Below are 24,481 nucleotides of genomic sequence, written 5' to 3' on the forward strand. Positions count from 1 at the left end.
ATCATGTGTGGTTTTTTATGGCACATTTGCTTCTTTTAATGTTTCTCTTTAGGCCGGTAGGAAAATATTACCCTTTATCTCAGCGGAGGAACTTGGTTCAACTATAAAAGTTAAACTAAAACATTACAATGTGTTTTTTTATTGCAACCACATTAAATAGTTACTAAAGTACAGTATTGCAACATGGCCGACAGGTGCAAACGCTTTCCAGCGGCCCAAGACACTTCCGCGCTTCAGCTTCTGAATGATGCAAATAAAAAAACACAAATGGGCCAGAACATGCGCACCCAGCATTTAGAAAACATTATCCAACTTGATGAGACTTGTTCAGCGTTTACTAAAAGCACTGTATAAACGAAGTTATGCAAATACGTTTTCACTGTGTACACACACATTCAAAATATACATACACAGAAAATCAATCACTCTGCTTGTAAACATCCATCATTTTTATGTGATCTGCAAGACCTTCGTTTTCGTTGAATGTCAACATTTTTATAATCGCCATCTCTTGACTTTTAATGCACACCTTGTACATTCACACATATTCATCTGTATACCAAGGTACTGTATGTGCGCACATGCGAGTTTAAGGGTAGTCTGTGTTATTACAATTACTCACAAGCCTACATGTATGATTAAAGAATTGTAATTGATTATAATTATTCCTTTTGTTCATTCTGGCCTTGAAGTTATTCATTGCAAGATTGATTAAAGTTTTAGAGATGGGTAGATAATCTACAGTCCTCATACTAATGGAAGCATCGTACAATTATTTTGTTTTGCATGTCTGAGTAACAGACTTGGTAACCCAATCCTAACATGGTGGCACGTAGCAGAAATGTAATTGTCAATAACATTCAAATTAAAAAAAAGAAAGGACTGAAAATGAATTTATAGTCTGAAAAACTGGATTCAAGCCAAGGCAGATTCAGAAACAGGGTATAAGCATCTTATACCATATTATGGGGAAAATGGTTGTTATGAACCAATATCATTTTATATATACACATATTAGTTCATGTTTAGCACATAGAAGCAGTCCCAAGTCACATAGAAAATGTCAGAGACCTATGTTTTTGCATTGTATTTTCCTTTGTGATCACAACAACATGGCAAACACAAAGTAGGGGCCCGGTTGAGCCAGAAAAAAACTGGTTTGCAACTGTCTCTATGAAGATGGAAGTAAGTCAAATACTGGCCATATTAGTAAAATCCCAAAATTACGGCGCACATTTACATACAGTCTCTCCTGGAAGCTATTCATAATGCAGCACTCAGTTTCAAACACAAAAAGTGATGAAGTAGTTGTGTTATAAATGGAAAATAACTACTTCAGTAAGAAACCCTGCTTGCTTTCTCACCTGTGCACAGCTGTCCAATTACTGCGGATGAACCATGTGGGTGCAAGCTCAGTTACAGAAACTCACCCAACAGAAACAAATTAAAACTCATCAAAACCATCTTTGTTAGTCTATCCACTGTTTCAACAATCACCATGCTATGGTTTGAGTTAGAAAAAGAGACTGTTAAAAGTAACAGCTAGAAAAGAACTGTTCACTAACTCTGCTATTTGGCGTTTTGGTGATGTTTAACATGAGACAACTGAAAGAAAAACAGAAAAGCTTACTTTCCTAAAAATGGAAAATAGTCTATTGGCAATTCAATTTGAGTAGAAATCGGGTAAAAGGGGATTTTGTGAAAGTATTGGCAGTCCAATATGAAGCAGATTGGGGATTGTTGACTTTTAACAAATCATTTCGTCCAATGAAGAAAACATAACTTCAGAACCAATATGTTTGGGAGGAATTAATATATCAACCGATAATTATTTAACTTATATTGAAATCTATGTATTGTATCAGGTAAGATTTGGCTGTTTATGGTTGTGAGTGTCTGTGTAAATGAGTGTGTACAGCAGATGGGAGACAGTAAGTGTGTGAGGCTGTTAAATATGTGTCTGTCTATGTGTTTACTCCTCCCTCTTAAGAACAAAAAAGGCAGGCGTCCACTACGTTGAGTTATAGCGACATGACTCACGCGATGTGTACCGCGAGTGACGACAGCAGCTCTTTTAATTGCATGTCTGCACTGAATGATGGGACACTTAATTCCTACACATTCCACACAATTGCCTTTTACAGGCAGAGGCCTAGGGAGGCAGAGGAGGATTTCTGTGGCCATATGGAGAGGGAGGTGGAGCCTAGTCTGACTGATCGGGAGTTAACTCGCATTATCTCTGCTCAAGACTGCCTGCTATGCTGGACTGAAACTGCAGTTGGGCACATGAAGCAGGACAAACTATGAAACTCAAACACATACGTGGTTGTGGAACTGTGGTTTAACTCACAGATAAATGAAAACCTACACTGTTACTCTGTGTTGGAAAGTAACAAAGTCCATTTAAGGACTGTACTCAAGTACATTTTTGAGTTGTAGTACTTGTTTGAGTATTTCCTTTTCATGCTACTTTAAACATATTACTCCACTACAGTTTGGAAGCAAATATTGTACATTTTACTCCACTACATTTATTTAGAAAAAATGCATTATTTCTTCATTTTCCAGGTTCCTAATATGTGTACGGCACGTTCCCATAAGGTAGATGTTATGTTGCTACAGTGTAACTTGGAGAGGATCTGTGACTCACGTCAACTCCTCCATGGGTTCCCACAGGGGTCAGTCCTTGGTCCTCTCCCCTTTACTCTGCACACCAATTCACTTGGCTATCTCAAAAGACACCTAACACAGATATGCAGATGACACCCAACTAAATCTGTACTTTACATGGTCTGAAACTTACTTGGTCACACAAATCTCTGCCTGTCAGGCTGATATCGGATGTCTGCTCACCACCTGAAGCTCAATCTCAACAAGGCTGAACTGCTTTTAATCCCAGGTTATGACTCTCCTATCCATGACCTTTCTGTGAAACATTGGCACCTCTGTTGTTTCCCCTAATCGGACAGCAAGGAACCTGGGTGTGATACTGGACGACCAACTCTCCTTAACTTCTAACATCGCTGCTACAACTCGCTCCTGCAGATACTCTCTCTACAACATCAGGAGGATACGACCCTTACTGACACAGTAGGCGGCGCAGGTCCTGGTCAAGGGTATTGTCATCTCACGCCGTGACTTCTGCAACTCACTGCTGGCCAGTCTACCGGCAAGTGCCATCCGACTTCTACGGCTAATTCAGAATGCTGCAGCCAGAGTGGTCTTCAACCTACCAAAGTTATTCCACACTACTCAGCTCCTTTGTTCCCTTCACTGGCTACCAGTGGCTGCCAGAATACAATTCAAGACACTGGTACTGGCCTACTGAGCTGTGAAGGGACCGGTCCTTTTTATATACAAGACATGGTCAAACCATACATTCCAGCAGGCACACTTCGCTCTTCCTCATCCAAACAACTTGCTACTCACTCACTGCGAACTGGATCCAGGTTCCCCTCAACAAAGCAGGCTTTTTTGCTATCCTGCCTCCAAAAGGTGTAACCAGCTTCCCACTGCTATCAGGACAGCGGAGAGTCTACATATCTTCTGTCGCAAACTGAAAACCCACTTGTTCCGCTTACAACTTGGACAATAGAAAAAGAAAAGTAACACTTGCTAAATACAATGATATGTAATGTAAAGTTGGGACAAACACAAGACTGGAATAATGAAAACCCTTATTGTCTATTTTAAATGTTTGTCGGTAACTTAAATGAACCAACGTCACTATTTTACGTCAAACCATGTTTTTTTTTATCTTGACTTAAAGGTGCCATAGAAAGCATCTATCTGGTATTTTAAATTGTTCTCTGATTTCTACAAAGAAGGTATATAACTTTCGTTGATCCAAAAACTGTCCAGATACGGTTTTTCAGGCTCATTTACAATCCTATGATTTGGTCCTGGAATGAAGCTGAATTGCCTTATTTGGGGGCTCATTTAAATAATTAGGAAGAGCTCTACTCTGATTGGCTGGTTTACAAGGAGCATTCCATGGCTGCCTCAGAGTTGGTGAATTTGAAGAACAACCAGTTGGTCGGAGATTGGAGAGCAACGTTACGGAGTGGTAAGTGTTAGCGTTAGTGTTTCCAGTAGCGGAAACGTTGGGTCTGGACTACCGTGTGTGACGTAACACACAGGGATTGTTGTAATTCAACTGTTTTACTGCTGTGATATGCATATTCATGATTTGCACGTGAAGGAGGAAACAATGGTGTTTGAGGATCTCGGTATGTCAGTTCAATGTACGAACTCTCCTTATTCAACTATGCCAAGGTAAATACAGTTTTCCATTCTATGGCACCTTTAAGTGAGTAGTTTTGTTGCATTTTTCATTTTCTTTTCTTTAATTTTTTCAATCAATCCAGAAACTGTATTAATCCCAGTGGGAAATACATTTTGGTGACAGTTGCACCTATAAATACATATTCATATGAACTCTGAATGGTAAAAACCTGCAAAAAGATGTTATAAGAAAGAGATTCCCTTGGTTCCCATAATTGTATATGAATGATTTTGTAGGAGAAAGGGTTTCTTAGTCACACACGCACATTGTATTCTCACAGGTAGAGGATTTGCAAGCACATTGAGATGTTAACATTTATCCTCTCAGACACACACACACACACACACACACACACACACACACACACACACACACACACACACACACACACACACACACACACACACACACACACACACACACACACACACACACACACACACACACACACACACACAGCCAGACAGCTCCTGGTAGCACCATTAGGCTCCCTGCTGTCCTGTGAATGGGTCACTTCTCCCTCATCTCTCTTATCACTCAGTCACATCGCCTGTTTGCTGTTGAATCTGGAGTAAAAATAGAGCTCTAGTGCTACAGTAGCTGGATAATGCAGTAACGCTGAGTACTGGTGGATTGGTCTTATGGTAATCTACAGCGTGTCCTTTAATATAACACACTGCTCAGCAAAAGGGTATGTGGAAATCCTTTTTCTACTTTAAAGTACGCATATGCAGACATACTGGTATTGGCCTCAGATGTAGTAAATGTCTGCTCCAACAACAGCCAGGAGTAGTGTTCATTGATGTGACCCTCGAAAGACCCTGGCCCCCCGAAGACCCCGACAGTCCCCAGTGCATGCAATGTAAGGATAAAGAGAGAGAGACAAATATAGCATCTATATTGAGAAAGACATACTGTATAATCTGCTAATGCATTTAGTAGCCAGCCTCATTTAGGAAAAACCCTTAATGACTTTAATTGATCTTTATTAGCTTCAATTAGAGAGGGACACTGGGGGGAAAACAAGGTTGTGGTTCCTGCAGACAGAGCAGAGGTGAGCAGGATCAGAGATAGATGTAATGACCAAGGAAGAAAAGAACAATAAATAATGTGTGAATTGTTTTGTTACGTTAAGTTCAAACTGTATATTAATAGTAAAGTAAAAGCGGACACACATAGACACTAAAGTTGTCTTATAACAGTTACATTTTAAACAAAGAGAAAAACGGAAATGAGTGGGCACATTTTGATGAAAATTCAACGGGGGCCACCTCGCTGTAGGTTAGTATCATCTACATAAAGTCAGTAGCATCCTGTGGTTGGTCAGTGGACAATTCTCCATATGTTCAGCTTTTTGTTTGGTTTCCTTAGTTATAATGGTTCCAACTCCACAGAACTAAAGCTTAGTTAGCATGTAATATGTGCCCTCTGAAAAAAATAGGTATTTTAAAGGTGTATTCCAGAAAAGAGGTCAACATATATTCCCAAATAGGCATTTATGTTGTATTTCAACCCAACTGTATATAAGAAGAAGCAGAGAATAACATGGACCAAATAACAAATGTCCCAACTTCAAGACAAAAACACCACAGTAACAGCCTCTAGCAGCAAACAAGGCAAAGTTCATATTCTGAGTATTACACAATTAAAATCATGTATCAGAAGTAGGGATGGGTACCAAAACACTTTATTAAAGGAGTCTAAAGAATACATTTTTTTGTATTGATAATCTGGACGTTACTGCTTGTTTCATTGGTACTTATTAAATGTTTTGGTGTAATTGATTAGCACTCTGCAGCCTCTCCCCTGCTCTCTGTGCCAGGGCTGAACTCTGCTCTTTACTGTAATTTGCACAACAGTAACACCTTGTGAGTATCAAGCCAATACTCAATAATAATCAATGCACCTGATCAACTAGCACAAACATTGTCTATCATCAATATTGCTCAGTTTTACACATGCACTATTTTTAAAATAACTAATCTGAAAGCTGTCTTTAAGTTAAGCTTGGTTTGCAACATACGTATGTTAAATTGCGGCATATTGTCTCAAACATAAACTGCTATTGGAGGAATGAGTGTATTGACACTGAGGAATTATTTAATTTATATAGTTACTTGACTGATGTAAACATTTAGTTACTTTTATTTAAAATATAGACCGTCTAAGGCTTTTCTGATTAAAAAAAAAAATGATATTAAAATTATAACGAAAGAGAACCACAGCTTTCACTGAAAAATATGTTTGGCTAGTTTGTTCAAGGTTGAATACAAATCAAAACCCAACTTTGAATATTTGTTGGTATTTCTGCATATCACATAGCTATAATCAATATAAAAAAATTAAACCATGTACATTTTTGGAAAGTAACTAATAAAAAGGTGGGTAAAGCAGTTAGTGGAACATCTAGCCAGTACTGTAGTTGGAAATGTCTATCTCCACCCCAGCTTTATCCTCCCACCATCCACCCCTCCCTCTTCCCAGCTCTATGTTTGTGTTTCTAGGGGGAGCTGGCTGACCCCTGACCCCGGGCTAATGAGAGCGATAACGAGGATTAAAAGGGGGTGACTGGAAGGTGTCTGAGAGTGGGGTTTAAACAATTACACCGGGCTGCCAACATGCCTTTCTTCATGACTCAGGAAATTACAGTCTCCCTCTCTTTCTCCCCCCCTCAATACTCTTTCAGTCAGCACACAAAAGAAAGGGCTTATGGAAAATAATAAATTATCTCAGGGCCACGTTAACTTGGATGTAAATCGCCGGGCAATTATGTTTTAATAGCCCTTTAAGAGAATGAGTAATTGGGCTGACACTGCTGGGGTTGATCAGACTCACCCGTCTCTCTCCCTTTGTGCCCAGTGGAGGAGCGCTCTGGGGCTGTGTGTTGGTCAGCCTCCAGGAGGACTGTACCAAAGTCACTATAACGGTGAAATAAGGGGATGGATGGATGACCATCATCATGATGCGAAAACTGTGGTAAAGTGGATACTCTCACTACTAGGAGATTCTGTCCATTTATGTCACATTTGGTGGGGCTTTTGGGGGTTTTCCCTTTCATGTAGTGTGTGATATTGGTTTTTGTGCCTGCAAGGGTAATCTCCCGAACTCCCCCCCCCCTTTTTTTTCTAAACAAGGTAAAAAAACATTGATAAATACGATAACTGCACATATTTGTATCTGTTCAGAGCTTCCTCTATCAGTAATGCATGTATATTAATTTACACCCCCATTTAAATCGAGGTAAAGGAAAAAACTGTATAATTAAAACCTGTTTTGTCAGCAACACGTATATGATGGATTAAAGTGATTTATACACGCAGGATTTTGTCTGATGGAACTCAAAAAGTAGAACCTTTATTACTGTCCATACACACACAAACACACACACACATTCAGATGCAACGATGATCAGTGCCAGCTCCCTTTGACCTCTGGCCCGCAATGTGACCAGTGGATGATCAGCATGTGTCTTGATTTTGACCACCATGGGGGAGAGGGGGGGGGACACAGAGTCGGGATCGATGAGAGAAGGAAATAGGTCACAACAGGCCAAACCTGGTGAGTTCAAACCCGCCAAATGAGACTGGAACAACACAAACAGCAGGTGGAGGAGGAGAGAAAAAAGCAACAAAGACAGAAAAAAGGAGAAAATAGTGATAGAGATCTGGGGCTAGACAGAGTCTGACACACTAGAGGGAAATAATCAAAATCCTCGGCAGGATGTCGAACCTTACCACAACGAACAAGCAAATGGTGGGATGAACCTATATTTATCTCCTCTATTTTCATCCCGCGAGGAAGACAAACGGGGTAAGAAATTGATCAGATGAGCATCTGTTAGGCTTGGCAACAGTCACAAGTCTGCAGAGATGGTTTTTAAACCCCATTTTTCAATCCCATCTCCATTACTGTCAACGCTGTACGGGCACTTAAAGGACTGTTCCACAGTAAACGAAGAGAAGGAGAGCTGTATGCAAATGCAGCTTACTGCACATTGTTAGAGGGTCCTTTTAGATAGAGGTTTCTTCAGCCACAGTAAGTGCTTCACAAGGACGGTTTGTGCAATGAGTCTCTGCGGGAGTAATGGAGTAAAAAGTACAATACCTTTCTTTCCTTCGATCATACCTCTACTTATATAAAAAAGAAAGGGCTATAGCTAACTGATGTGTGGTAGTGATCCACACTGAGACCAACATTTGAAGAGGATATATTCTGTTCAGTTTCAGGTTCCTATTTGTATTTTGTGCCTCTACTTTGACATGTCTCCATGCTTTAATGTTCAAAAAGCTCTTTATTTTTCTCATACTGCCTGTGATGCAGTACCTTTTTTCACCCTCTGTCTGAAACCAGAGCCCAGTCTGCTCTGATTGGATGGCTGGCCGGCTTTGTTGTTATTGGTCTATTGCCTAGAGATGTCCCGACATTAGCATATCATGTACACTTTGTTGGCACGCTAGCCAATAGAGGCACGAGTGTCACATAGTGACGTTATTATGTTACGGTAGTAAACAAAGGAGTCCAATAGAGGTGTTTCCGGGGTAGAAACTCCATCTGGAGGGAACTTAAAGATGTTAGCATACACAACAACCTATATAACACACTACAGAAAACCCCCCAAAAGCTTTAATAGTATTCAGTTTACTATTTGAAAATACTTTTTTATTGAAAGTGAAGTATTAGTATTAACATACTGTGTGTTAACAGATTAGAAATCTTTACTTATCAAGTTGGTTTAAAAATCTGAACTGCATTATGTTTCCTACAAAACATATTTGCTGTTCAAATTATAGGGAAACGATGTTAATATTTAGAAGATAAGGATGGCATTTGGCATCTTTTATAAAAAAAAACATTTAATGAAAGGTTGTCTTTTCTGTTTCGTTGTTGTAAAAAACTGTAGAGGAATTTTCCTTATCTCAAAGTGAATCATACTTATACTTATGAACTCACAAAGTCTTCTACATCCTGACCTGAGATACTGAAGTGGATGTATCTCTCGAAGAGTGTTGCTGTGTCTCTGTGTATCCCATCTTTTCTGTGTTCCTAACCGAGGCTCTTTTATTCCCTCCTGAGCGGCTCCGTCACCCATGTCGCCGAGGGACAAGGAGAACGTGGCGTTTTCCCTGGATCAAAAATTTACGAGCAATTAAAAGTGGGCCGACGCCCGGCATCCATCAGCCCTGCGTGCTGCTGCCAGGCTGGGTGAGGGGGACTCGCCGTAAACCACAGGCTATATACTTTTATATCTGTTTTCCCTCCAAAGAGGGAAGGTTATGACAAAATTATGCTTTACTGTCCCAGGTTTCTGGCGCGATGTAGACATCTTTTACGGAACAGGCTCGTTGGAGGTCAGAGCCCCTTGAAAAGAGGCAGGGATAGAGAAATGTGTGTGTGTAAAAGTGTGTGTTTATGTTGGGGGATTTTTTTTTTTTGACTGCTGACAGAAGCCTTTAACACAATAGGAATAACATAGTATCTGCTCCTCTGGTCGATCAGTTACTGAGGCAAGAGTGACCTAATTACTCTGTTGTTTATCACCGCAGAGCTCTGATTTATTTCCCTATGCTGATGCATTTTCGGCAATCTTCTTCAATAAAGGCAGCATTTTTTACACACACACACATGCTCTTACACAATGATCCATTGCGACACACCTAATACACAAAAAAGCACGCAAACGCTCATACATCAGCGCCGTCACTCTTTCACTTTTCCCCGGCTCCTCGTGACAGGCCCAGACTCATTTGCATCCTTAATTGTGTTGTAATGTACTTTTAATTTGAAAATGGAGGCAATTAATTATTTTGATATGGAACAAAATGCCGCAAATGTAAACATTCTAATAGTTCTCTGTGAGCTGGGTATCATTTTTCAAAAGAGGGATTGAATCTTATCTCATTTCTTAATGCCATACAAGTTCCTTTTTTTTTTTGCAAGATAGCGTTTTACCACTCATGCATTCTCCTTGATTTTCACTTTGTCTTTGCAGAGAGGGCAGAGTTTCTTTGATCTACCCCGCCGCTGTTATTTTCTATCTAAATCTCCCACAGGATAATTACTGTAGTTTCACCTATGCTATCAGAAGAGATTAAATGAAATTAAGCCTGTTTGGACATCCTGCTTCTTCTCCGTACGTCATCCCTCCGGTGCAACTCCAGACTTTCTATTTCTGGGTCAGCGAGGCTTCAAGTGGAGATGTGAATCGCAGATTAAAAAAAAGAAGATTTTTCCTCCGTCAACCATGTGATCAATAGGTGTCAGTGTTCAAAGGATAGCAAGCATCGCTGGAGGAGAGAAGAGGAGGGGAGGGGGAGATCCATTTGTGCAGGCCCTGGAAAAAACTGACACTCTCGCTCCCTCACCCTGATAAACTCACCACAGAGAGGAGAGGATGGATGCGTGTTATTTTTTCCCCCTTTTACACCCATTTCCATCACCTTTCCCCCCTCATTCCCTTTTTTCTGCTCGCACACACACAGAGATTTTCTGTCCTCTTATATCTCTAAACCCCCCACCTAACCACAACCCCTCACCCCTATCTCTTTCCCCCTTTTTGATTCTCCCGAGGGTGCTGGGAGCTCACTGACATCACAGCCGGCCTGGCAACAGCCTATAAATTATGAGTGACAAGTCTTTGGACCAATAAAAGCACCACCATATTTCATGCACAGTAAATCTGATTGCAGATTGCTCTGGCGTGTGGCGGCTGACATGTTTATTGTCGTCATGGCAGGGGGAGCTGAGGATGTTATGGGTGGGGGGGGGGGGGGGGGGGCACTTCCCAACATCACATATTCTAAACCTCCCATTCCATATGGAGGTCACACAGATGGGAACTCTGGGATAAGGCAACCACCCATCCAACAGCCCCCCAAATCCCCAAACACACACACATATACATTCACACACATCAATGCCAACCCCCCAACATCTATATGGAATTATTTTCCTTCATCTTTCACAAAGCCATGCTTCTCTTACTGTGTCCTCAAACCCAACCCTGTGGCATTTTTAAAGAGGTTATAATTAGTATCTTCATTCTATTTCCTTGTTTAAAGTGTAATTGTGTTACTTTCTAAGGAAGGAATTACACATTCTTCCTCATACTTCTTCATTTAAAATCGTAGAACACTGTTGCTCACACACACTTCAGCCTTTTCCTGCTATGGGGCATCTTTGGCTGGGATTCCCCATTAGCTTATAATGGCTAATGTCATCAAACTGTAGGTAAATGCTAGATGTTTTCAAAGCATGAGATGCCTCCCTTTTGGTACCGGATCAATTCTCTATGTCATTTTCCACTGCAGAACATACCAGTGTAGGGGGGATTCTCAAATAACATAGTGTTCATAACTGCTGTGATATCATCTCCAACACGTCATGCTGAAAGCTTTCAATCAAACAGAGGAATGTCTGCTCTCCACAAACAGTATGTCTATCCAATCTAGACTAGATGTAATCTAGATGTCTATCTGAATTTGGATTGAGCAATTATCACTTGAGACCACAATCTAAAGTTGCAGAAAAGAGACAAATAAACTACGTTTTACGCAATACAAATATGCAAATAAAGAAAACATCTTCCACTTTGAAAACCCATAGACAGTCCTTAAATACTTCAAGTCAAAGGCAAGACAATGGAAGTTTCCAAGGGACACAAGAAAATTAATTACTGGGGCCCTTTTATACTTCCTTGGGTTTTCCCTCCAGTGGGAGTGTGTCTCCCAAAAATTCCCCTCCTGCCTGAAAACCCTCCAGTCACATCACTAAGTAACACTCGCGCTTCTATTGGCTAGGATCAGACTGGAGACTGGGCTCTGGCTTCGGACAGAGGGTCAAAAGAGGTGCTGCAGCTCAGGCAGTATAAGAAAAATAAACAGTTTTTTGTCCCAGTAAAGGCACAACATACAAATATTAACCTTATAACGAGCATATTATGTCTTTAAAGAATGTGTTGTGAAATTGGAGAACATTTCATTTGTTTGTTATGTCTGTTTGCATGCCTCTTAGCTATTTCACCTTCATCAGACTCAAACACCTACAGAATCCAAATAAATATCACTTAGTTCCCACTAAAGCCAATAAGCATTAAGTGTTATCTTCAATTTCCCTAAACATGGTTCCTCTCATTACAGATATCACATCTAATCTTTAATGCATTGTAACAACCTCATTGATGTTAAGTGACCCTGTGCTCATTGCACTAGTCCAGTCCATCCTTCCTTCCCCATGCAATAAACCATTCTTCATAATTAGCGTGGCCGCTGCAGTATGATCTGGGCATTACGAGTCCTCAGCCGCAGCCCCTAAATGGACAGATTTCAAAAAACGCCCGCTGGTGTGATCGGCATCATTATGTTTTAATTAATCCATTCTTCTCTCAGCAACACAGTAATTACAATCTATTTTATTACAAGGCATGCTGCGAATAGAGGGGATGGAGGAGAGAAACAAGAAGGGAATAAAAGGATGAAACAGGGAACAGAAAGAGGGGTGTTGACAGTGAGTAAGAGTCAGGATGGGGAGAGGAAATGTTAAGGTGAGTGAGACAGAGAGCAGAGGAAAAACATCACAAACGCTATGACTGATTACCGATATGTCATCGCCCGGCTGACATTGTAAAAGCATTGTAAAAGCGTTTATACGATGTCTGGAGGTGCATGGGGCTCACTCGCGCTCCCTCCCTCCCCAGATTCATGCTTCATTCAGTCACAGGGAGAAGCTCCATTTCCTCCAGCCTCTGTGTGTATAAATCAGAGCAGGTGCAGACACTCAAACACGCTGTGGGTGTGATAATAACATTAGAGGATTACAATGACACTCCTCCCCGGACAAGATCACCTGTCTCAACTGTCATAAAACAGATGCTTTTTGTGGTTGAAGCGCTTTATACGAGGAGAGTGTTCACATTAAAGTTGTGTATGTGCACGTGGCAAATACAGCAGTAAACAAATGGAAGATGACACTGACAGTGTGATCGTCGAGGATTGTTTACTGGAGTAAACTTAGCACAAGTAACTCCTCAGTTTGATACATAAAACTGTTGCAGCTATTATTTTAGACAAGCAGTTAAGGTAAAACACTAGAGGGAAACACATCTATAAAACACCCAAAACGCACTTCAGTATCACTCATATACAACAGACTTTTCAGTTTAATTCCAAACTACAATCTGAAGGGTTTTTTTGAACTGAGGTTGTTTATGTAGCATTCAGAAGCTTATAAGTATTACATTTTTTTCCTCCCAGATTAATGAAGTGATACGAGGAGATGTTAAAGGGCATTATATTATGCCTTTTGGGGTTTTCCCTTTCCTGTAGTGTGTTTTATAGGTTTTAGTGCATGTAAATGGTCTGCAAAAGCCAAAATACCATACGTCCCCGCAGAGGGAGTTTCTCTCCCAAACACCCCTGCCTGACACTCCTCCAAGGGTTCTATATCAATATTAGTGTTCCATATAGCATTTATGTGCATCAACATCTCAAAAGATGAGTTGAGAGTATCAGTAGGAGTAGCAAGAGATCGACAAGAAGATGCTTAACTTAGCAAAAGAGACTAGAAAGAGGGGGAAGTAGCTAACCGGGTGAATTGTAGTACCAAAGGATTTGTTGTCGTGGAGCAGTGACTTCATGAAGTCTTTGGTGGTTTCCAGGAAACCATACAGTTGTTGACTGGCTAAGAAATAGTTTGAACGGACTGAATATATGAGATATTATAAGTTTTGAAGGAACTGGTTGTTTAGTTGTTTGTTTTGTTCACTGTGTTTTGGGAGAGTCAGGACAACTTTTTGGGAAATCTTATGCTAAGCTACTGTAAGCTAAACTGCTACTGGCTGTAGCATCCTATTTACTCTTGAGATATAAGACTGATATCTTCTAAATATAAATATAAAAGAAAATGCAAAAACACATTTCCCAGAATATCAAACTATTGCTTAAAAAGTACACAACCATGATTGTCGAATGCCTCTTAGATATCCATAGCAACAACTAATCATGGGTTTTAGCTTAGCATGGTAGATCACTATGCTATTAAAGAACCAAAGTGGTGATCTGGTTTTTAACAGTTTACATGTTAGTCTCATTTAGGAAGTGGGCAGAATGTAGGCTGGACTCTAGGATTGAAAGTAACCCCAATAATCATACCCAACATGTGTCTTGAAAAAGATTGGATGTAACACAGTACCTATGGTGAACATGGTATCCTGCAGCGTTGATGTTCCAGCCAGGCTCTTTGGGGTCGGGGATCTGTGCTGTGTTGGCGATCAGATGCTGAACATCTCTCCACGTCAGCTCAGGACTGGGTCAGGAGACATGAAACAAAGAAATCATCAAACCACCTTTCCTTTGGCCCTTGTTCTACACCGCGTGAAAACACGGAGGAAACACTTCAACACTGAAGTTCAGCAGGGGAGCCGAACCTGGGCTCTGGTCTTGTATGGAAAAAGGATGGAGGAGTTTTATGGGGCAGCAGCACATTCTATCAGTTATGCTCATACTGTATTAAGGCGTTTATTGATACATAAACTGCACCGATGAGACAATGCCATACCTTTACAGCAGGTCCTCTAGACATAAAAGCACCTGTTTAAGTCAAGCTCACGGTTTTAATAATGGTGTCACTGAAAAACTGTGAATCCAACAAAGAATATTTGAGATGTAACAAAAGAGCCCAGAGAGTCGAATGCAGAAAAAAGTCTTCTTTCTAATCCCAGGCAGGGGAATTCTAATAGAGCGGACTCAAGTGTCATGTCAAGCAATATACTAATGGAATCCAATTAAGACCTTTAAACTGCGCCGAGAGCTGGAGGATATTAGCTCAGTTTTCTATAACAAAAGACCAAAGGGCCGTCAACGAGGGCTTTTGCGGGATATAAAAAGCATAAAGGAAATTGGGTTTTTCTGCTTTATCCACTCATTATTGTTCCTTTAAAAGAAAAAACGAGTTGAATGGAGTATGAGAAAACCGCTTTGCCACCTGTTCTGAATAGCCTTCTCTCTTTCGGAGATGAAATACCTCCACTGTTTGTGTAACATCTGTACACGGACAGCACAGAACACAAGAAAGGTAATTAACGACTCTATCATTAATGACATAACTGCAATACATAACGAACGCCTGGTCACATTTGTTAAGGTATATCTTAATGCTTTTGCACAAATTTGTAAAGAAAAAAACCCCTTAACTACTGAATCACAAGTAGCCTCTTCATTATCGTGCTGTTGGGGGTCTCAGGAAATATCAGGCATAGATATAAACAGATGTATTCCATTCACGTATTGGAAAAAAAACCAGAAGCAGAACAAAAGCGGGGAGAGAAGCTTTCATTAGCGGCATAAAACAAAACCCCGGCAAGCAGCGAGAGCAGGCAGCTAAAACAACATGATAGGAATAATACCAGTAACACTAATAATAGACGGATAGAGTGAAACAAAACACAACGCACAAACAATTATTTTAAGCTTTGATTTCAAAGGGATTGGTGTGTGCGTGTGTTGGGGGGGAATAGGCTTTGTACTCTTGATCTGTTGCCGCTCACTGCATGCGCTGTGTGTATGAGTGTGTATTATATATTAGTGGCAGCAGCGTGATTCTGTTATGTGCATCCCCCCCACTACCACCATCATCAGCACCACCACCACCACCACAACCACCATCACCCCTCTGGTGGAATCAGAGAAACCCCCGCGGCCCTGGCTGGTTTGCATAAAGCAAACAAAATTAAATTTGCTTTGCTAAATCAAAGCATGTATGGTATTCCAAGCAGCTCTCTCTGGGACAAATTACTTCAAACGGCCTCCTTTGTATCATAACAGAATAAAAAAAAAGAATCAGCCCAATCAGCGGCTCTCCAAAACCCTCGACTCGGGAATTAATTATTGAACCGAGGGCGTTTCTCCTAGCAGTCCGCGACACAGATCTATTTATTTTGGAAAAGTCGTTTTGCTCTTAAAAACACAGCGCTGCCTGAGAACCCAGTTTACTGCTAACTCTCTTTCTCCCGCTGTGTTTTCACTCCTCTTTGCTGCACAGACCCTGAAGGGACATGTGAATAAGTTTAGGCCACGAAATGAATCTAAAGAAGAAAAAAAACGACGACCAGCATCCACCGTAGTGCTGGTTGAACTGAAGTATTGCTTATGCTTTAATGGACTTTAGATGAACTGAGCTGTTCATTGGTGAGGAGGTGGCACTGTGTTCCTCTGCACTAACACTCTGTAACAATTGTGGACCGTGTGTTTTTTCCTCCTTTTGGGCTTTGCTGCAAGGAAAACACAAAACTACTATTTATGGAATATGATTTGCAGCTCATGTAGAATAAATAAAAGCTAAAGCAAAGGATCCTTTTAGACAATTCCCAGGGTTAATTTGTGTTTCTTTTAACTGTAATCCCCCTGTACTGTAATAATTAGTGCTACACTGATTCTATTTAATATAAACCTATAAACCTTTCATCATTTTTAGAATATAAAAGGCTTTATTGTAGCTGTAATTGATAGTCAAGTTTCTTTAAGCCACACTTTCTTCAATTTTAGGGACCAATTATTTTCCTTGCATGCATTCAAATAAACAGAGCACATTCTATTTCCTAAATGTATTTCCTAAGGTACCCGAACTTTTTACCCAAAAACAAATCAACCATGCACTGATCAGTTTCAAAGTTTTGGTAATGTCCGTGCATTCTCATGGTCATGAACACTTGACTAGAGAGCTAAGTGGAGTAACGAGTGTTCCAACAGTGAAAAGCACGAGATTTGCCTTTCATCTGTGACCACACAAAAATAACATTGATGTTATTTCAACATCAATGTTATTTTTGCATCATTGATGCTAGCAACCATAGCTACATTTTGCCATGTGTAGTCACTTGAGCCTAGAAATCTGATATAGTCTTTCCTTTGATTTGGCTCAAGCTAACACCATGATGTAATCCTGATGTTACCACATTGATTTAATCAAAAATAACATTTCACAAAGAATTCACAATGACTTTTTTAACTTAAACTGGTTAAAAAAAATCAGCTGAGTATGATAAGTGAGGTTACTGTAAATCCCCAACAGCCAAATATGCATTTATGTCAGATAAAATACTTTTTTTTTTTAACAATAACCAGATGGATAATCTAAAAGGATCATCTACGGTGGAAATGTGAGTTACGAGAGAACCCTCACATTTTCTTCTTTGTGATGAGTTGGGCATCACAAAACCATATGTTATTCTAAGAATTCGCGAATGTGAGCATTTTTGACGTTTGTCAGTCCAATACTTTTATTTTGTATATGTGATAACATTTTAAAGTTTGAACCATTACCTATTTGATGCTAGCAACCACAGCTAAATGTTGCAATGTGTAGTAACTTTAGTCTGCAAACCTGAGTTAGTCTTTCCTTTGTTTTGGCTAAAGCTCACACCATGACGTAATCATGAAGGTCAAAATGAGTCCAGTGTAAAAGTCTGTTGCTTATAATATACTGTACTTAATCGCTGATTTACCTTTTTAGTTTGCAATTTAGAACACAGCCACTGACATTCAACTCATGCAAGAAATTCCACTACAACATTAAACCTCCGAAGGATTGACACCAATAGAGAAGAAAAACGCCGTCCCTGTTACAAAGACAATACAAGGAAAGCATGTTTTCCAGCACACCAATGAACATGCCTGGACTGGGGTTGGTAGCAGCATGGGACCGACTGCACTGATATACGATCCTCCTCCAGACCCTCGCAGCCTTCATCCCCTCGCCAAGGCTCACAAAGCAGCACAGCAGCCGTCACAGTGAACACACAACTGTTTACAAATCCCCAGTTAATAGGATCAGGCCTCATTGACTGGGCTGCTCCGATGTGTCTGATGTAATCTATTAGCTGTATGATAGTCAGTGTCTCAGTCCAATCGATAACCCTGGGCCTCCATATTGCTCCACTGTGGACTGTTACTCCTCTTTAGTGCTGCTTAGAATGCAGGCTTAGTGACTATAAAGTGTGTGTGTGCAAAGATCTGCGAACATCCAGTTGTCTGTGTGTGTCACTTCATGCACTTCAGTGATTTTTTTAACGTTTTGATATTGGAGTGTTTGTATTAGTATACAGTGGCTCATAAGAAACACGTGTGTGCAAAATACTACTTGAATATGAACTAGGAATCATAAAACATGCACACTGTAGCGGAAGCTTAGGCAGATGCTAATTCTGCAACACTTTAATGCATGAATACATGTGGGGATTGCGTGTCTGAGTGTGTGTGTGTTGTATAATTATGTTGACATTTGTAATAACGGCGCACCTATACACGGGTGTATTACTGTACAATGCCGCGTATGTGTGTATTAACATTGCTTTACATTAGACAGTAAATGCATGTTCGCGCTTGTGTGTGTGCGCTGTGCGTGTTGGAGTGTGTCTGTAGCTGGTGTAACTGGGTTTCCAATTAAGTTGAACCACAGGCCGGATCAATGCTAGTCCTCTGTGTGCAGGAATGAGCAGCCCTGGGCCCTCGGAGCATGCCCACGAATAATTTATCACTCACACTCGGCCCAGGCAGAGAGGAGGAGGAGGAGGAGGAGGAGGAGGAGGAGGAGGAGGAGGAGGAGGAGACAGGGAGCGCAAGGACAAAGTGTCCAGCCCAGGGGAGATAAATGCAAAAGATGGGCAATGGAGGGGACAGAAAGATGAAGGGGTGAGGGAAGAGGGAGAGATCAGGACTCGGAGGAAAACACTGTCAGCTCCCGATCATTTAGAAGCATCTCACTCCACATTTCTTTTCTGGTAAACAACCATCGAAAATGAAATTCTGCAGGGAGCACAGACCACATAATCCTTTGATTCGATATACTGTGTGTTTGCAAACGCTGTACGATGAACATATGTAACACAGGATCAGTCGGCTTTGCAGTAATTGCCTTTTGAAAATCAGATATCATCCAGTCAATGTTGTCCTTTTCTAGTTTCATGTAAGGCTCTTTTGATTTGATTTGTTTATGTCAGAACACATCAATACATTACAGATATTTCAGTAGGTTGAATATTTATTTGTTTAGTTTCTTATTGTAGAAATCAGTTTCAGTGGAGCATTATAACTGTATGGAAGGAACCAATAATATTGGTATTTTTCCAAAACACTGTTTGTAACTGCCCTTTACAATGCTTTTTCTGAGCTGATGCTACCATTTCCAGGGCGACATAATGAGCAAATGCCTTCCACAACCATAAAAAAGAAATCCCTGCTATAAATAAAGGTTCCTTATTTAGTGACAGTGACTTTGGTTAAGATTTGGTGCTATAGAGTGTTTTAGGCTTAGATTTCCGTATGGTTTAGGATTAAGTTACAACTTTTTAGAGCTTAAAGAACCTTTGATGTCCTGTTTGCAAAAATTATTTCTTAGTAATAATAACTTGACTTCGTCCTTTATTATTTTTCTACTGACTATTTGTTACTTGGTAGCTTGAATGACAACATATGTTGCTTTGGGCCTTGGGCTGTCTTTTTCCATGGCCAGACCTTCCCAATCCACATTAAATACACCCTCCTGTTCCTGTGTACGTCACTAAAGGTTTAGCAAAAATAAATCTTCAACAACATTGGAGGAATTTGAGATGTTATAACTATTCAGTTTAAGGGAATCAAAATGTATAGGCCCAATTCCAAACCCAATTTTTTGTTCAATTGTTCACCTGAGGTTTTGTGGAAAAAACCAGGATTCAAATGTAATCAGTCATATCTAAATATAAGTACATTTGTGGCATTAAAAGTTCAAATTTAAACGAGGAGTAGCATCAAATATGAGCATGATCATGGCCATATTTAAAGAGATTGATGGGTTTCCATCACCCTAATGCTTGCCCTACTGAAGCACAGCATGTCCCATTTTCCTGTTCATCTCTTTTTATTCGAACAGGAAGTGAAGTAGACATCACTAACAGTGGAGCTTGTTAGTCAGCAGTGTTTAATGTGTTTGCACCAGACAAGCAGCAGTTTAAACCCCAGGATGCACATCTTCTGCTTGGACACTTTGCGTTAACATCTTCTGCAGAGCCACATTGTGGCTTTAGTTGAAAGGCAGAGAAACTTGTGGATGTTCATTTACAGAGACGCACAGACACCCACATATAGAGAGAAACGCTCACTAGAAGCCATGCATATGTGAACATGTATCAACACACAAGATGACGTGTGTCATTACTGTGCAAAAACACATGTAGATGCATGCATGAAAACATCCAGAGACTCATTTAAACACACAGAATTATAACTGCAGCACAGCTACACACACACACACACACACACACACACACACACACACACACACACACACACACACACACACACACACACACACACACACACACACACACATACAGTGTCCAATGTTCTATGTCCTTAGTTCATCTCTATTAATCTCACAGTAGTGAGGCATGGACTGGTAAGACGGCGTACATCGCTCTGTAATCTTCTCTTAATGTGCTGCACTCTAAGCCTAAGTGAACCCATTTGGAGCGACTGTGAGCAGACTGAGATTCCTCCCATGTTATCTGAACAAGTGTTACTAATGGCTTTATCAATTAGGCCAAGTCCAATAACTGCATGCCTGCAATCTCCTTTAAATACACTCCACCGGCGTAGCCCTGATTCCTGTGGTTAATGAGTATGTGTGTACACAAGCAACCGTTTGTGTGTGTGTGTGTGTGTGTGTGTGTGTGTGTGTGTGTGTGTGTGTGTGTGTGTGTGTGTATGTGTGTGTGTGGGACAGTTTGGATCTGTTTCTTTTTATTTGTGTGTGTGTTTAATTCTGTCCTATTCCTGGTTCACTGATTAAAACACATAAATGATTGGGTTCTTATGAAAGATCAATACACAGGTTGGCTGTTTATATCTGTACTTTTATGACAAATGATGTACTGATACTTTTTGTATTTGTTTTTATATAGATCACTCTGCATATACAGTACAATGCAACAGATGTGCATGCGGATTCCCTATTTTCTCACTGTTTTATGTATTTTATTTTCAGATACATGAATCAGCATTTCCGTTTTTGGATTCAATGGCCACAGAGTGGTGCAGTGATGATGTATTTTCGTAGGCAGACCAAGAAGTTAGCATCGCAAAGGATCCCTTCCCAAAAAGCAATGGGATTTCCCCTTTGGATTTCAGTACATTGCCAATATTAGCTTTGTGGCTAGTACACGTTTATGATACTTCAAACATTTTGTTCAGCCCGATAATATCCATGTTAACATCACACGCAATCAGCAAAAATAAACAGCTAACGTTTGGCTAATAACAAATTCACATTGCTAAGCTAAAGCCAGCTAATGTTTAGCGTTATGACAAGTGGTAGTCCCATTTATTCCTTTGTTAGCAACAGCCGTTTTTTTGACACATAGAACCTTCAGACATTCACTAGTGGAGTATTCACTGAAATATTTTATGTTCTAGAAACTTTTTTTTTTGATCTTCTCTTCCTGTGTTAAATACAGACCCTAATTCAGGCTTCCTGAACATGTTCAAAAACAGTGACTTTAAGACAAGGGAAATGGAAGTGGTACAAAACTAAGTATTTTCCGGGTTTTAGGACTCATTACTGCACCACTCTATTACCCAACAGGTAAGTATACAAAAGTACTTCTACACATGGAGAGAAGGATATTTTTATACTGATATTATTTTTAATATTAGTAAAATGCAATATAATCATAATAATAAGTAAGTAATAATAATAATCATATGAACAATAAAACATGATCTTAAATAATAAAAATAACATGTTCGTGTATGTATGTGCACCTTACCTAAATATGACATAAATATATATATTTTTTTTGTTGTGTCATTTATACAATATCTGTAGTTAATGATTTTAATGTAGATTTAACGAATTACAATTTTTCTTTCATAAACATTGACTTCACATGTCTTCACTTTGAGGATTTAGATGCATGCTGTTTTATATTAATGTGTTAAATTAACTAATAGGTTCCCTTGATGTTTTTATAGTATTGATTAGGTAGGCTGTGTATGAAAGAGCAAAAACCTTCACAACACAACATGAACCTGTTGAATCTGACATTATAGATGTGCCTATGTAAAAAGACACGCTACAAAATGCCAAAGAGAACCTCACAGTTATGTTAATATTGGATGTATTGGAAGTCATAAAGCCAATCTCTATATATTTGTAGTAGGATGGAACGCATGCCAGTGACCTTCAGTGCATTTAAAATGAAACAACTGTGTGTGTGTGTGTGTGTGTGTGTGTGTGTGTGTGTGTGTGTGTGTGTGTGTGTGTGTGTGTGTGTGTGTGTGTGTGTGTGTGTGTGTGTGTGTGTGTGTGTGTGTGTGTCTTTGTGCGTGCATGTCTGGCACATGAGTGTTGGAGTTAAGACCAATTACAGCAAGTGGATTCACTTTTCCATTTTTCTCTCCCCACTGAGATCACTGGCTGATTACTCCTTAACTCCCCGCAGAGAAGGCTTTATACATTATTTCTCCTTTTCATTCAGTGGACACCGGCAGTAAGAGAGAAAGCGGGAGGGCGGAAGTGAGTCCATGATTACTGAATGTGTTTTTCTTTGGGTGCTGTTGACAGCCCTAAGCTGAAATGGTGTAATTCTGAAATGTAATTAAATATATTAATCACAAGAATTCAACATAGACACTGACTACACCTATTGGTTTGTAGACTACCTTTTTGAAGCGTCAAGTTTGGCATTTTGGCCATTTCCATTTTGTTTTTTTGGAGCTAGAAGACTGGAGGGGGGAACAAAGTACAACCAAGGCATTTTTATATGGCACCAAAATGTTTGAATAAATGTTCATGAACTGAAACACACTGTGTTAAAGTTCTAAGACTAAAACATTGCCATCATCCAAAACTGAGTAACCCTGTGATAGCGAAACCTATCAAGCATACGGTAGCCAAAGCAATCAACACTATTTACCTCCAAAGCGGAATATCATTTACAAAATGAACATAATGCTTTATTTAAGATGGCTTAAAACTTGCTACTTGGACCATAAATTAATTTAGGGGAAAAAATGTTGTGAGATTTTGGGTAATTTTTTCATAGACTTCTACAAACCTGCTGGCCATTATACATAATGCAAAATCTAGGCACTTAGGGCACAGACTTGGAGTCAGCCACTATATAATTATTATAACTATACTCATAGTTTAAAATATGTATATATATATATTAATACCATAGTTTATTAGATTTGTATGGGACATTGTACAAAATAAATCCACTCTCATCATGAGTTCGAAATACAAAGCACTACTTTATCTGTTATATTTCTTTATATTTAAATTATTTAGATGCCATACAACAAATTCCATTGACAATGTAGGAGCCATGAAATGTAAACTGTTGATATTTTTTTATTATCAAATTAGGTTTGTGTGTGTGTGTGTGTGTGTGTGTGTGTGTGTGTGTGTGTGTGTGTGTGTGTGTGTGTGTGTGTGTGTGTGTGTGTGTGTGTGTGTGTGTGTGTGTGTGTGTGTGTGTGTGTGCGTGCAATCGCAGTGGGTTGGTTTTTTTGGGTCACATGGATATGGGCGGCACTCATAGGAATTAATTATAATCACCTGATCACCTGAAGCAAGTGTGTGTGTGCGGAAGAGAGGGTGATGACAGGGTCGTTGTATTTTTTGTTGACCGCAAACTGTATGATTACTTGGATTATTTTAATAATTTCTTGTCCTAAATTGATCGTCTCGTTATTTTCATTAAAGCACTTTATTATTCACCTCATTTTTGATCTCAGTAAGTCACTTTTTTGATAGCAAGTCACACAATTGCGAACAGGCCCGGCCTCAGCTTCTCAGCGACTTATTTGTTTTCTGAAGTCGCTATAGACAACATGTATTAAGAAAACATGAATCTTTGTTTTGGATATTGTAAGTGGAACCTCAATGATTTTACATGGAGTAATCATAGAGCAATAGAGCCACAGTGGATGAAGTTGATGTCCAATGGGTTAAAGGAAGTTCAAATACTTTTTATACAGTTTTACTGCTTCGATAGGGATGTCTTTAAGAACTTCCCCAAAAAAGTTTAGACACAGGGTTAGTGTGGTTAATAAGGGACCTTTATTTGTGCCTGTTGCAGGACAAATAAAGGATTTTTTAGAGCATCCATCTTTCCAAACAGCCGCAATAAACTAAGCATGACAGCTGGGATACAAGGCAAAC

General features: G+C 39.8%; 1 protein-coding gene across 1 annotated transcript in view; it reads right to left on the reverse strand.

Moving 5' to 3' along the window:
• The window catches only part of LOC134862067 (furin-like protease kpc-1), a 181,542-nt gene that overhangs the window by 44,349 nt on the left and 112,712 nt on the right, over nt 1-24,481 (reverse strand). The window contains exon 13 of the mRNA XM_063879750.1: nt 14,471-14,584. Within this exon, the coding sequence (XP_063735820.1) occupies nt 14,471-14,584 (114 nt within the window). The remainder of the gene's footprint in view (nt 1-14,470; nt 14,585-24,481) is intronic.

This window comes from Eleginops maclovinus, chromosome 3 (genome assembly GCF_036324505.1).
Source record: "Eleginops maclovinus isolate JMC-PN-2008 ecotype Puerto Natales chromosome 3, JC_Emac_rtc_rv5, whole genome shotgun sequence".
NCBI classification, from domain to species: Eukaryota; Metazoa; Chordata; class Actinopteri; order Perciformes; family Eleginopidae; genus Eleginops; species Eleginops maclovinus.